The 14,445-nt window shown below is 39.9% G+C and overlaps 2 protein-coding genes across 2 annotated transcripts in view; one reads left to right on the top strand and one right to left on the bottom strand.

The window, feature by feature from the left end:
- Positions 1 to 543: 543 nt before the first annotated feature.
- Positions 544 to 12,863, bottom strand: LOC139719326 (apoptosis regulatory protein Siva-like). The gene is made up of 4 exons (XM_071630742.1): positions 12,600 to 12,863; positions 5,434 to 5,667; positions 3,297 to 3,447; positions 544 to 2,555 (listed from the first exon to the last, which is right to left on the bottom strand). The coding sequence occupies exons 1-4, from the start codon at positions 12,718 to 12,720 to the stop codon at positions 2,507 to 2,509; spliced, it is 555 nt and encodes a 184-aa protein (XP_071486843.1). The 5' UTR covers positions 12,721 to 12,863; the 3' UTR covers positions 544 to 2,506.
- A 268-nt stretch (positions 12,864 to 13,131) lies between these two features.
- Positions 13,132 to 14,445, top strand: part of LOC139719352 (codanin-1-like) — a 43,287-nt gene continuing 41,973 nt past the window's right edge. Inside the window, 1 exon segment of the mRNA XM_071630767.1 lies at positions 13,132 to 13,247. Coding sequence (XP_071486868.1) covers positions 13,164 to 13,247 — 84 coding nt within the window. The 5' untranslated portion in view covers positions 13,132 to 13,163.

Below are 14,445 nucleotides of genomic sequence, written 5' to 3'. Positions count from 1 at the left end.
CAAAATATAGCCTCCATTATTCTAGGAAATAGATATGTAAAAAGTATAAAAGCTAATTTCAGGTATATGGGTCCCACCCTATGGACCTTGGATATTTGAGCCCCATCCCAGGGGCCTTGTATGAAGCACCACTGTCATTGGTACAAACTATGATCCCTTCTCCCACTGACAATTCATGCCAAGTTGGGTCAAAATCTACTGACCTGAAGAAAGACTTAAGACAATTTGGGTCCACCTTAGTCTACAGTGTAGGTCAGCTAAAGTGAGCTTAAAAAAAATAAGTATGACAGAATGTTCAATATCACTATAGCCTATCATATTTGTATATTTTGCACCATTGATGTCGATCGTTGGCGAGCTCTATTTAACTTACTATATTTCAGTAGAAGGCCATGAGTTTCAATGGTACAGAATTTTGTGTGACTTTTTTAAATAACGTTTTTGACTGGCATATAGACTCCTAAATACCATTCCCATTCTACTCTAAATTCAACATCAACAAAACCATAAATGCATAACAACCTTTTTTCTTTTCTTCTCTTTCGTTTCGGAAGGGGGGGGGGGGGTGTCGGTGGGAAAGGGCATGACTTAAAGGTATCGTATAGTTTTGGTTGAGACCTAACTTCAGGTTTCTAACATTCCTTGGAGAGAAAACGAGAAACCTCTCATGAAATATGAAAGAGCATGTGGTTCCAAAAGGAATTCACCCGGTCCGTTTATTAGATGAAAATTGGTCTGGAAATGGCTGAGATATCCAAAACAGAGTGATCCTAATAATAAGGTGGAACCCACCTTTTATTACAGTCTCTTTGTTTTATTTTGTTTTTGGATGTCTCAGCCATTCCAAAACCGATTTTCATCAAATAAACTCTGAATTCCTCTTAAAATGATATGCTCCGTACTATTTCATGAGTGATTTCTTGATATCCAGCAAAAAGTCAAAAGGGTAATCCTCATCTCCACCAACACTACAAAAATACAGCTTGAATTTACAACTTTCATGATGACATGCGACAAATGTACTTGCTCAGCAGCCATTAATAAATTTGCAACTTCCCCCCAAAAAAAGAAGATATTTCCCACAAAGTGTTACAGAAAGACATATGTTTGCAAAATCAGCAATTTACAAATTGAGACATAATGGACTCTGTTAACATTTCATCTGCAGTGCAGTGCGCTGTATAGTCTATGAGTGCATAAGTGTTGATACATTGTACCATACATCCTCTAGTTCTGATATCTGCAAATGAGTCAGGATATTGTGAATAGCTGGGTATGAACAAAAAAAGGACTGAAAATCTGTAATATGGAAATATCAAAGATGTGTCCCAGTCTGAAAGGATGGCAAGTTTTCTTCAAGAATTCCTGCAGTAGTCCTGAAAAACTTTACATAAATATGATACAAACATAAACATGCAAAATTCTCTGGATAGAGCGATAACACCCTGATAAAACTCTGTTTCACAAAACAAAAAATACCCATAAACCCAAAATGGGCATGCAATAAACAACTTATGAAATAATGAAAATCATAAATCATTAATTGAATATCAAACTAATACTGTTTCAGCAGCAATGGCCTTAGGCTGATTGCAAAATTACAGAACAGCTGTACATATTTTTCAGAAGAGCATCTCAAAGGCGGCAAACTGAAATGTTTCAGATTTCAGTCACAGTGAGTCTGTACGCTTTGACACAGAGTACAAAAAAAAATGTTGGTGCAAGTTGTGCCTTAATGAGCACAATTAAATTAAATGAAGTAATTCTCAGAAGTAAAACACCTCAGTGATATTTCACAGAAAGGAGTTAGTAATGTTACAATTATCTTCACAGATTCTATTTATTTGTTTGGCTTACTATGATTATTTTGATATCATAGCAGCTGGAAGATGACTGACTAAAAGACATTCAGGGAAAATACTTCCATTTTTACAAATCCTGTATATTTGTATAGTTTGCTAGTTAAGGATTATTTCAACTTCAACGGTATTTAGGAAGTCACCTCACTGACACATCCAGGGAAAATACTTCCATTTCTCACAGCTATATCAATTCAATAAATTTTGGATGAATTTACACTTGCTATTCTAATCAAAGGTACCGGTAATATCTTCAGATGAAATGTCTTCAAATTTGGGAAGGCTCGCAGAAGGCGAATAATCTTCAACACAATTCAGCTATGGAAACCTTGTCTTTACGTACTTCAGAACCCTTTACGGAGCAGAGTAAATATGCTCACGCTGTGGCCCGACACAAAAACATCACTGCACGTCAATGTCAACGATGGCTCACTTCCGCTTCACTGTATGCCATGGTAATATCCTCATGGCTTCACTTGATGTCTTTTTTTTTTCAGTTTGTGACTGAGGAAATCCCCCTTCCTGTGTGGAAGTGGTAATCTCGGCGAACTGTTGATCTGTGGCAAACAATGGGTGGCTCACGTTGGCTCACAACAACCTGGCTGTCAAACAGGTGACATCACTGTGGGGAGCCCCATCTTCCCTCCTCAGTACGCGCAGTTGAGACAGAAAACACGGTCGCACCTTTCATCATAACTGTGTGCAGGAAGCAAAGATGAAGAATTTATGCACCACAACCAGTCATTATGTGGGCACTAGATTACTTGGGGGGGGGGGGGGGGGGGTGATCTTTAAAACTGGAGATATTAGAATGGTATGAATACACATACAACCACTGTAGAAAATAATTTGCCTAACATATTTCTTTGTGTTATCTGATGGATTCCGATAACTGGTACATGCGAATTAATTTGCACTAAATAATTTACAATATCATCATAGAAATATCAAAAGCAGGTACTAAGACCCAATTTCAAAATTAGTATGGGGGTTCTCGGGAAGGAATGTAGTAATTTTTGCCTGATTAATTTCATAGTTCACATAATCAAATTTATACAGAGAATCTATGGCCATCGAGTAATACTGACACAAGGATGTAAACCCTTACAAAAAGGAAAATGAAAAAAAAAAAAGTCAGTGAAACATGTTGTAAGCATTCAACCAAAAAACAAAACAAACATTCTTTTTAAATAAAGAAGAGGACATTTGAAGAATTGCTTATGTCTCACTGAAAAACAGTGGGCACGCAAATTGCACTCAGTACATTAATTGTATATGATACACATAATTATGCATTATACCCATCCTAGAATACCATCTTCACACAGAGTTTTACAGTTGACATCCTTGTTGGTATAACCTAAAAACAAGCCTCTTCATATTGCTTTGTAAAGTGATGGGAACAAGGAGGTGGGTTCCACTTCACAGTGCACTTACTTGATGGTGCAGCACCTTGTGCAGAAACCGCCCTCGCAGTTGAAACAGGTCTGTCTGCACTCCATGCACAGGTTGCTCTCGCAGAACGCGCAGACGTAGTGGACAGGCTTGTGGGCGTTTCTGCAGCTTGCGCACATCACTTTTCCTCTTGCTGAAACAGAGATCAGTACCATGGATACATGTGTAAGAGGATGATTATAAGAATACCAGAAATGAAAGTCTTACACAGTCCACAAACCTCTTAGGCATTACATTGGTATGCCCCTGAGGTAACACATGAAAAAACAAAAGAAAAAAAACTAGAAATGTCGCTACGGCGACTGGTGTATGCCTCCGCAATAATGCATGGTTCTCCTAATAGGTCTATAGTACAATGTCTTGACAATGTGTGATGACAGTTTCACACAATTGGCAAAATATTAAAATGACAGGTTTGCCACAAATGTGCTGAATGTTCACTTTCCTAGACCTGGGTTCAATTTGATGAATGATTAAAACGTCAGAGTGCAGGTATTTGGGGGAACTGATGATTTTCACTTGACTTTTGACCCTTTTATAAGTTTATGCATTGAGTAATTTTCAAGGTATTGAGAAAAAGTATAATTTCAGTATCAAATGGTAAAATAGTAAATATTATCTAAACCTGGCCTTTGACCTCACAATTCCAAAGAGAATCACTGTTAGGTAGAACATGCATAAATATGTAAGTTTCATGATAATACCTTGAGTTACTTTTGAGATATGGAGGAAGATGTGCAATTTAGCACTTTCACTTGACCTTTGACCTTTTGACCTTTGACCTTATGGCAAGAAACTTCCCACAGAATATTGGGTTATACATGCATACATCAAGTTTAAAAAAAAATCCTTCAGGCATTGCATAAATATAAGGAAAGTAGCTTGATATTTTGAGGAGTTGACCTTGAAATAGAAAAAAAAAAGAAAAAAAAAATGGCACTTAGATAATCAAAATACTTTTACAAAATACTGATATTGGACACAATCACTGGTGTGCATATCAGACAAGGCAATGACATTTTTGCCTAACAAGTTTTACATCATATTGTCAGAAAACTATTTCTTTTGTCAAAAATTAAATGTCCTGTTTATCTCTTTTGTCCCTTTTAGCGAGTCATCATTGCCAAACTGTAAACCACTGCAACCACAGAGTAATCAACGCGGAGGATATTATAGTTTTTCCTTCTTTGATTTCATGATTTGAAAGCAAAAGGACATTTAGTACAGATTTGTGTGCGTGCCAATTAGGAAACGTGTGAGACCATGACACTCTATGTATCACCTCATCTGATTTGCATACAATGTGACTGTCACAAAAACTTTGTTCCAGAAAAAAGTGAAACTTTTAAATTCCCTCTCAACATTCTGATTTTTAGCAGACTTGCCTGGTGTAGAAAGTGAAACTGTCCCTAAACTGTCTGCCAGATTTTACTCTGAATTAGCGGATGTGATTATAAAATGGACTTTTACTTTCAGGCTTTTATCAGAATAGTTTGTGATGAAAAAATGCACACAGATGAATGATTACACCACCAAAGCATCACAGGACTTGTGACTAAAATAAAGAATTGACATGTCATGAATGGCTGATTGATGAATTGCATATATCTAGCCCCAAAATAAACTCACATCCAACAATCTAGTCTATTGCACTCACTTCATTCAGCTCTTTTTCTACAGCTAGAAAATTTTAACACTTAAAAAAGAAAAAGAAGTTCACTAGTTTTGGGCAAGCTTTATTCAACTTCTGTATAGGGCTTTTAATGGCTCCATTGGTATGCCACTGGAATAGCAATACCAGCAAATCTTGGTATAATGCTGCTTCAAAACCAAAAATATTTTGCATGCATGAAACTTTTGCAAATTTCTTGAGGAGCCAAGATTTGCTAGAGTAAAACGCATGCGAGAGTTTTTGTCTACCCAATGCACAGACAGTTCTCACTTGTCTCAGAAGTACCCAAGGTTGTTCTGCCTACAAACCGATTTTGTAAATGTATAATCATTCAACTTTATACAGTTTTTCTAATGATGCTCCCCACCCCACTCCTAAATAAGCAAACCAACAAGTAGAAACATCCAAAGGAGCATTGTATCATACTCATACGTTGTAGTCTCTTACCTTGAGATGATTCTTTCACGTCGGGGTATTTGCCATACACAAGCTGTCCACCAGTGGTCAGCTGGAGTTGATTGTGAAACCAGGAGGGCGGACTTGGTGCCTTCACCGGACTGGCACTGCTGACCGGTACGAAATTTGTGGCTGCCTCCATTGGCGTGGTGTCTGCCATCTCTACCTCCTGTTCCTGTGCACAGCGAGCCTTCTGCCCACCATACAGCAACTCTCGAGTGTGATCTGGATATAAATGAGAAAAGCAAATTATGCAAATGAAATCATCAAATTTATACCTACGCCGTATAGATCATACAGTTGTATTTGGAGACACAAACAAAAAAAGAAAGATGGTCCAGTTCACTATTACACTTCAACAGACTCTTGTTACATAGAACACTGACATAAATAGAAAAAAAACCCTATTCTTAACAACACAGTGTTTTGCCCAAAAGTTTAAGGTTTCTGCACATTCAATGGTTTTCAAACCCTGACATGTTCAAAGTAATTTCACTGGTCCCTTGAAGTCTGTGAAAACAAGAGCCCACTGTATACAGTTTTACACTGTATGTCGGTATGTAAAAAAGCAACAAAAAACAGAGCAAAATCACAATATGTTCTATGAAACAGAATTGATTTGCATATATTGATATGAAAAAGAGACAAATATATGTTCATGTATAATTATGTGAACAAATATCTTATGAACAATGAGAGTACATACATTGTACAATTGTATCTCCCGTCACCTGCAGTTTAACAGTTAAAATGCCAAAGCATCTAATTATCACTATCAGCAACTCATTGTTTAATTTCACTGAACTACATGTACCCTACAGAGCCTCTGTCAAAGACCCTCCTGTTCTGGTGTTATAGTAATTGCAAGAGGAGCAAGGAGAGGGTCTCTACCCAAGACTAGTCACACCACCAGTGGAGGCCAAGACCAGGCAAGAGGGCCTTTAATTAAAAATCTGTTAGAATTTCTTAATAGATGCCTTTTAAAATGCAGAATTTTGTTACCAGTATCGGGCAGCAACAATCACAACCCATCACCAGCTCGCCATCCCAAAAGGTTCATGCACACAGTTGATGGCCAATTGGCAAATCAAGCAATTACACGTACATTGGTTGAGGTGTCTAATGGACCAGCCAATAACTGAATGATTCAGTCAGAATGGTGTGCAAGTCTAGGGTTAGGTGAGTTAGTCACAAGTAATGATCACTGCCACAGATCTCAAAAGGCATGGATACACTGATGAGCTTCAGCTCAATATCTACAGTGTTTGTCAAATGCTGATACTGCATAAACAAGTTCACTCTCATACTTACTTTCTCAATTCAAATATTGAAACACCCTTGTAGAGACAAAATCAAAACAATGTAAACAAGCTGAGGGAATGGCATTCTACTACCAGTACATAAAACTGTATCTAACTACTGGAAAGTTTACTGAGCACTGCCTATGAGCTATAATATCAAAAACACACTTTGATTGAAACATTCAAAACACAACTGGAAACTTTATCTGCTCACAACACACTCATCATTAGAACATGTCCACATTTACTCAAATATTGTTTATCATATTGCTGAGGAGAGACCATCAGTATTCTTTTGAGTCAATGTGTGTGCCCCCTGAGTTGGTATTGATATCATTCCTACATTCCTACAATTGTAGACTGTACCATCATCATCTTTGTGTCACTCTCACACCATCATCTTAGCCAGACAATGACTCTGACGCATGATGAACATGGCAGCCTCCCTCCCTCTACCCAAATGATGAAGAAGCGGACAGCGGACCATCCTAGTAATCTTAGACTGTCCTGAAAAGATGTTGTTTGCTCCCTCTGCTTCTTCAGTTCTCAACGAGATCTTATGAACAGATTGATCTTCTGACAGTTGATATAGTCTTGATTAATTGAAGAACCTCACCATTGATTGGCACCCTGTGATTAAGTGTGTTATGGACATCACAACATGAACTGTGTACCTCCTTCAAAAGTGCTTGTGATATCTCTTCTGAACTGTTTATGCTTAGACTCTATGACATCTGAGTTTTCAGGTCGCATACCATTTGGGTAATATCAGTTTAATAGCAGTCTGAAACAGAGCTGGATATATAGTTTTCTTTGTGATTTTTATTAACTTTGGCACATTGTACATTGTATGACATAATGTTACAGTGTACATGTCTCTCTTGTCTGAACAGCTGATTTCACAGAACAAAGATTTTCAATGTGCAGGTACTATGATGTACAGATAAGAAAACCTTGTATATTTTTATAATTGTGACACAATTGTGCTAAAAGGTAATGATTTGGACTTTGGCCCTCTTAACAATGTCATCCATAGATTTGAACACTGACTGCTGAGGATAACATTGTCAGATAACTGCAGTCCAAGCCTCAGCCTGCTGTAGGCAATGAACTTCTGTAGTAGTATCGTGTGTCCTGTATCTTTTAACAAAGCAGTTGCTTTATAAATACACTGGACAGCAAAAGAAAGTACCCACTTCTGTCAAAGGCCGGACACAAAAATTCACCCCCTAGAAATAAACAATTTTAGTACACAGGTATGCTGCAATATCCATTCGGAATCACATACCCAATAGCATAGATGCCAAGTTCAAAAAAATTTTATGAGTGAGATTTTCATGACTCAGCATCTTGGCGCGCACTCATGTGCGTGAGCGACGGAGCGAGGGGAGGGTGTGGGAGGGGGGTGTCCGCCCTCCCACAGTAGGGATCTTTTTCAATTTTAGCTCTTAATGGTGCAAGCTGGTGCATACTTAAGTGACTATCTTTTACTTATTTTGAAAGATAAAAGGGAAATATGCCTTCAATTGCAACTCTCACTTTAATCCTTTAAGCTATGCTCCCAATGCGTGAGAAAAATGGGTGTCATGCGTGAGATCGTGAGACAGACCCTAAATGCTCGAGTCTCACTCACAATGCGTGAGACTTGGTAGCTCTGCAATAGCAAGTGATTATCTTTATTACAAAGAAAAAAATGACATGCACAGCATCTTGGTCACTGAGTCAAAAGTCACAAAATGTAACAGGTAAACAGAATGAGCCTTACAAGTTTCACACAAAAATCAGTGTCACAGGACGAAAACGAGCAGTCACAAACATCAATTTTCAATAATGTGTATGTCCTCCTAGTGCCTGGACACATTCCAGGCATCTTTGACGCATGCTCTGGACAAGCTGTCTGGCGCAGTCCTGGGGAAGTTCTCTCCATTCCTCCTGCAGAGCTTGGATCAATGTTGATTGTTTAAAAATGCTGTCCATTCAGTGGCCATTTTTACGTGGTGGAAAAGTGCTTTTGTGTGGGACTTTTGATTCAGTGACCAAGATGCTGTGCATGTCAAGTTCTTCTTTGTAATGAAGACTTTCACTTGCTCACGTGTAGTAAGGGGCATTGTAGCACACCTGTGTACAAAAATTGTTTATTTCTAGGGGGTGAATTTTAGTGTGCGGTCTTTGACAGAAGTGGGTACTTTCTTTTGCTGTCCAGTGTATATTTATAAACATATATGTTGTCACTATGTACTGTACAATTATACAAAAATGAATGGTAAGTTGAAAAGAGAGAATGTCCCTACAATCACTGGCCACATCAATACTACTTTTTTTTTTGAAATGAACCCTTTTCTTCTGTAGATTCCAAAAAGAGACAAACAGAACATGTAACTCACAGATTTGGATCATTTCCATGACTCTACGCAAGCAATGAAAAAGAAGAAAATCAGCTGGGGGGGGGGGGGATTCATCCACCATTGCGCATGCCCTGGAGGATTCAGTATCCTCTGGTGCGTGCACAATCTCAAAATCTCACAACTTGCACGCTGTGTGTATGTGCTGGATGCGTGATGTGATGTAACGTCGCATCGTGAAGAAGTCAAGCGAATAATCCGCAAGACCCCTGCAAAGACATGTCCACTTGACCCAGTGCCTACAGCTCTTGTTAAGCAACATTGTGATCTCCTAGCCATACCTATCACTGGTTTGATTAATGCATCATTGCGTGATGGAATAGTCCCAGACAACCTGAAGCTTGCCTATGTTACGCCAGTTTTGAAGAAATCTACATTTGACAACAATGACCTAGCCAGCTATCGCCCAGTGTCAAACCTACCATTCCTTGCCAAAGTGATGGAGAAAATTGTAGCTAGTCGCCTGACAACTTATCTGCAAGGTAATGATCTCTATGAACGCCTTCAGTCAGCATACAGGAAGAATCACAGCCTTGAGACAGCACTTTTGAAGGTCTCAGATGACATCCTTACATCAATAGATGACAGGAACGCAGTTGCCCTTGTTCTACTTGACTTAACAGCTGCCTTTGATACTGTTGACCATACTATCCTTCTGGAGAGACTGAGGAAAGATTTTAGAATTGATGCAACTGCACTCCAGTGGCTCAGGTCGTACCTCAGCAACAAAAGACAAGCAGTAGTCATCAATGGGAAGCTGTCCCCTGAGACCTCCCTTCGCTATGGAGTACCACAGGGCTCAGTCCTTGGTCCATTGCTCTTCACACTCTACATTACCCCTCTTGGCTCTATCGTAGAGCAACATGGCCTTCGTGCACATTTCTATGCCGACGACTTCTAGCTTTACCTCACTTTTGATCCCAAATTTGGAGGCGCTGAAGAATGTGCAACTGCTGCTGTTGGGGCCGCCATTGAGGAGATTCGCAGTTGGATGAACATCAACTTCCTGAAGCTCAATGACAAGAAAACCAGTGATACTGCTCCTCATATATGGAGATGAGAGCAGCAGTATCACTGGTGCTCCAATTCTAACTTCTAGTAGGTGACGAAGCTATATCTCCCAACAACAAGGTTAGAAACCTTGGTGTAGTCTTTGACAGAACAATGAGTATGGAGAAGCATGTATCATATGTCTGTCAGTCAGCATACTACCAACTCCGCTGGATCGCTAAGATCAGGCACTGTCTTACACAAGGTGCTGCAGAAAGTATCATTCATGCCCTGATATCATCTAGACTGGATTTCTGCAACTGTCTCCTTGCTGGCCTGCCATTAACATCAATCAAACGCCTCCAGGCTGTACAGAATGCGGCTGCACACCTTCTTACCGGCACCAAGAAGTCTGACCATATCTCTCCAATACTTCGTGAGCTTCACTGGCTGCCTGTGCAATGCAGAGTGCAGTATAAGATCTTACTGCTTACTTATAAGGCTCTCCATAACTTGCCTCCTGGCTACGTGTCTGAGCTTATCAGTGTATGTCAGCGACGACCAGGACTACGTTGTACTGGACTGATTCTCCATGTTCCCAATACCCGCCTAAAGATGTACGGGGATAGAGCCTTCTCTTCTGTTGCACCACGTCTGTGGAACTCTCTACCAGTCCAGCTTCGGAATTGCAGCAGCCTCAATACATTCAAGTCTGAACTGAAGACTTCCTTTTCCAGCAACTTTGTGAATGATGCGTGACACTTTTTGGGAGGTGGGCGCCTTTGAATGTTTCTACAGATAAATGGCGCTATACAAATGCTGTTTCATCATCATCATCATCATCATCGTGGGATTCCAGAAAACAGACTGGAGTACCCACCTACTCTATCAGTGTGGAATAGTAGTTTGGAATAGGGTAAGGGCACCAGTATTCGGTCAGCCCCCGGTATTCGGTCACTTATTACTAGTCACCAGCCAGTAAGTTCAACTGTCACAACACACGCAAATCACATTGATTCACATACTTGCACACTCATTCCCAACAGGAAACTCCCTTAGCCCCCTCCAAAAATCCATCCAAAATCCCAAATTTTACCATCAAAAGTGCAGAATCGGCGCTACTTTCCAAAAGCGCGCGCGGATAAGGCCCAGTTTTAAGAGTACGGGTCGCCGAAAAAGCGCTAAAAATCGAGAAATAGGCCGTTCTCTCGCGGGATTTTTTGCTTATCGCAAGCTTGGAGTGTGATCGTATCCTCAAAAACGCAAAAGAAAAACAAAATTTCCGTACGTGCCGATACAGTGTCTCAATGCACAAGGGTTGAATGCAAGTGCCGAGTCCCCAGTATTCGGTCACCAACGGGCGCCGCAACGTCCCCGATGCAATTTTGCGCCAACAAGGTAGCGTGCGCGCGCGTTTTTCAGCTGCCTTGAACACGCACTGACTTTGAACGCGCATATCGCGTGACCGAATACTGGAGCCGGTGACCGTATACTGGGGAATTTTCAAGGTGATATATTTTGCGATTTTGTGAAATTCTGTGTGATATTTGATAAAATAAAAATTGAGATTAAAGAAATTTGATATATTTCACATACATTGTTGTAGATATGATGTGTGTATGTATTATTTTAGTTTGAAAAATATTGCAAAAAAGCTTAAGTGACCGAATACTGGGGATGTTACCCTATATGCACAAGATCAGGTTAGTACCGGTACTGATTTTAGTTTTCTCGTTACGAATTTTTGTAAAAAGATGTCAGGCTTTAGCTTCACGAGGCTGATTCGAGCGCGGAGAGGTGAGAGCCGTAGAAAAAAGCACCAAAAATATTTAGTCGGATCAGGCCGCTAGGTGCGGCAGTCTTGCATAGTATGTGTGAACACGCTGGCGCCCGTGTTTTGATGGGTTGCTCTGCATCGGTTGATTAAAACTCGATTTTTGAAAAAAAAAACCAGAGAGAATTTTTTTCTTCTTTTCATCATGGATAGTGGACATGTGTGTGTAACAAAAAATCACTGTGCAAAGTTGTGACAATTTAAACATCAGATGTGAGATGAATAAAAAGTGAATGGAGGGCTTCTTGAGGCCCCCCCCCCCCCCCCCCCGAGGCCTCATGAGGCGAGGGTGCACGGAGGGGCAGTCCAAGGGTTTCCCGGACTGAGATACAGATTTCCCATTTCCTTCGAAAACAATGCCTTGTAACAGTTAAATGTGAACGTTAACGTTACGTTTTTTTTTTTGTTACTTTCTTTTTCTTTTTCCCAGCTGGGCTTATGTTACAATGTCAATTTCATAATGAATGACTTCAAACAGTATTCATTCATCTTATTCTTACCATTACAAAATATCACCATGAACATATCCTAGCTAGTCTAAATTTAGTTCGATTGTATTATAGCTCTAACAGTTATGAAAATAAGAAAATCTTTAACGTTAGATCTATGGTATGGGAATGGCAGTCTTACCGTATACGGATTTCATATTTTTTTCTTTGTTGACACCCATGTTCACTTCTCGTTGCGTCACGTGTATTTTCATTTGAAGAGGAGAATAATCCGATCCAAAGGGATTCGTTCGTTTAGGCATGATTCAACACGTTGACACTCTACGACACTGTTGGAAATATCGCTCAGTCGAAGCTTCTGGCCCGAAAGATTTCTGTTTTCGAGCTTGGAATTATAAACACCGTTAGATGTATTCTAACGTGGTTACAGCTTGTGAAATACTGTTACGCGGGCGTCGGTGTTGAAGCTTGTTATTCAGTCAGTCAACCAGGCCAGCATTTCGACGAACAGTTCGACTCGTCAGGACGTGTTTATCTTTTGTAAACCAGTTTGCGGCGCGCGAAAGATACTCAAACCAGACTGTGCTCCCAGTGTTATCAGAAAGGGTGTATGTAGTGCAGGTTGGTAGTGACAAGAGTATTATTTATAATCGGGTACCATTCTACGCACAAACTTTTTTGCACGCTTTGCGTTGCGGACAGCCGCGCCGTGCGGTGTGTGTGATGATGCGAAGGAGATTTAAAAATGGCGGTGATCTTAGAAAAAATCCTTGCGAAAAAGCTTGTAATCAAAGATATTGTACCATGGTTGATTAATGGGAGCTACCCTGTAAGTACAATTTGTTATTACCGTTCATTTCCTCGTATGATGATGTTTATACACTGTTAAAGTAGAAAATGTATTAAATATGGAATGCCCTGTAGTTAACACGCAAATTAGTAGTCCCACATATTCTAAAATTTGTGACCAGGTGCTTGCCACGTACGTAAATTTACAACTGCACGTTTACAACTGCTCTGCACTTGATATTTGATTAGGCACTGTCTATGATGTAAAGAATGATACATATATGAAGTTTTGAGATCTAACGGCCTGTGTGGCATGTGGTTAGTGACTGTAGCATCCCTCTGACAAAAATTAAAAAGTGCAGAGTCTAGAGAAGAGCCAGAGCTACATAGAGTAAAATATCCCGTTTGCGGCAGTTTAAGCATTGTTAAGGGTTTTTCCAACTTGTAAACAAATCAGGCAAATTATTTTCAACCATTTCATATATCATAGACAAGATTATTCATTAACGCAATTGTTTTCATGAAAGAAATTTACCATTGACCAACGCAGTTTTCATGATTTACGAGGGCAAAACCCGGCACAATTTTCGCCGATAAGGGCGATATGCGACGTAGTATTTCTGCTTGCGGCACGATGTACAATCCCTATGCAATACGCGCGTGCTCCACGATCTTTAGCTGAACGCCTTCACATGTCTCGCGAACATTGCGTAAGCGCCAATTCCCATTGCGAAAGCACGTGAAAATAGCGTGCGCACATGCATTGGCCGCAAACAAGATCGCAATTCTGGCGGTGTTGTTGATGTCTTTCTCGTGTTTTTCTCATTTTTTTTCGATGGTAACATCCACTTTCCGAAAAAAATAGCGGCCCACATCGGCTCGCAAAAATTATATTTTACGTGAGGATATGTTTTCAAAATCCATGAACATCGAGAAAACGACAAAAAATCCAGTTTCTTGGACCATTGTTTCTTAACTGTTATGTTAAGAAGTACCGAAAATTTCATTTTGGATGCGATATGTTGTCATTTAGGTGAGAAAATTTCACTTTCGTCAGAGATCGTGCCCATTTTATCGGTTGGTTTTTGTTGATTGCTAGTGTGTTAGTATATGTGTAGTGTGCATGTAACAGTGCAATGCTGTGTTTAGCTGTATATTACCGTGTATGTTGTACCTGCCGCAAACGGCTGCACGGCCGCTTACTGACGCAGTTACTCTAGTACTCGCATGATTCCTCA

This window comes from Diadema antillarum, unplaced genomic scaffold (genome assembly GCF_040938485.1).
Source record: "Diadema antillarum isolate AM-2024a unplaced genomic scaffold, OU_Dant_1.0 scf00000109, whole genome shotgun sequence".
Lineage (NCBI taxonomy): Eukaryota > Metazoa > Echinodermata > Echinoidea > Diadematoida > Diadematidae > Diadema > Diadema antillarum.
The sequence above is the reverse complement of the archived record's forward strand: the minus strand, read 5'-3'. Positions and strand labels throughout refer to the sequence as shown.

Coding starts and splice junctions, on each gene's coding strand:
- LOC139719326 (XM_071630742.1), bottom strand. CDS start 12,720: ATGCCTAAACGAACGAATCCCTTTGGATCGGATTATTCTCCTCTTCAA. Junction 3,448..5,433: donor CGTGAAAGAATCATCTCAAG/GTAAGAGACTAC, acceptor TCTCTGTTTCAG/CAAGAGGAAAAGTGATGTGC. Junction 2,556..3,296: donor ACAAGGTGCTGCACCATCAA/GTAAGTGCACTG, acceptor TCCTGCACACAG/TTATGATGAAAGGTGCGACC.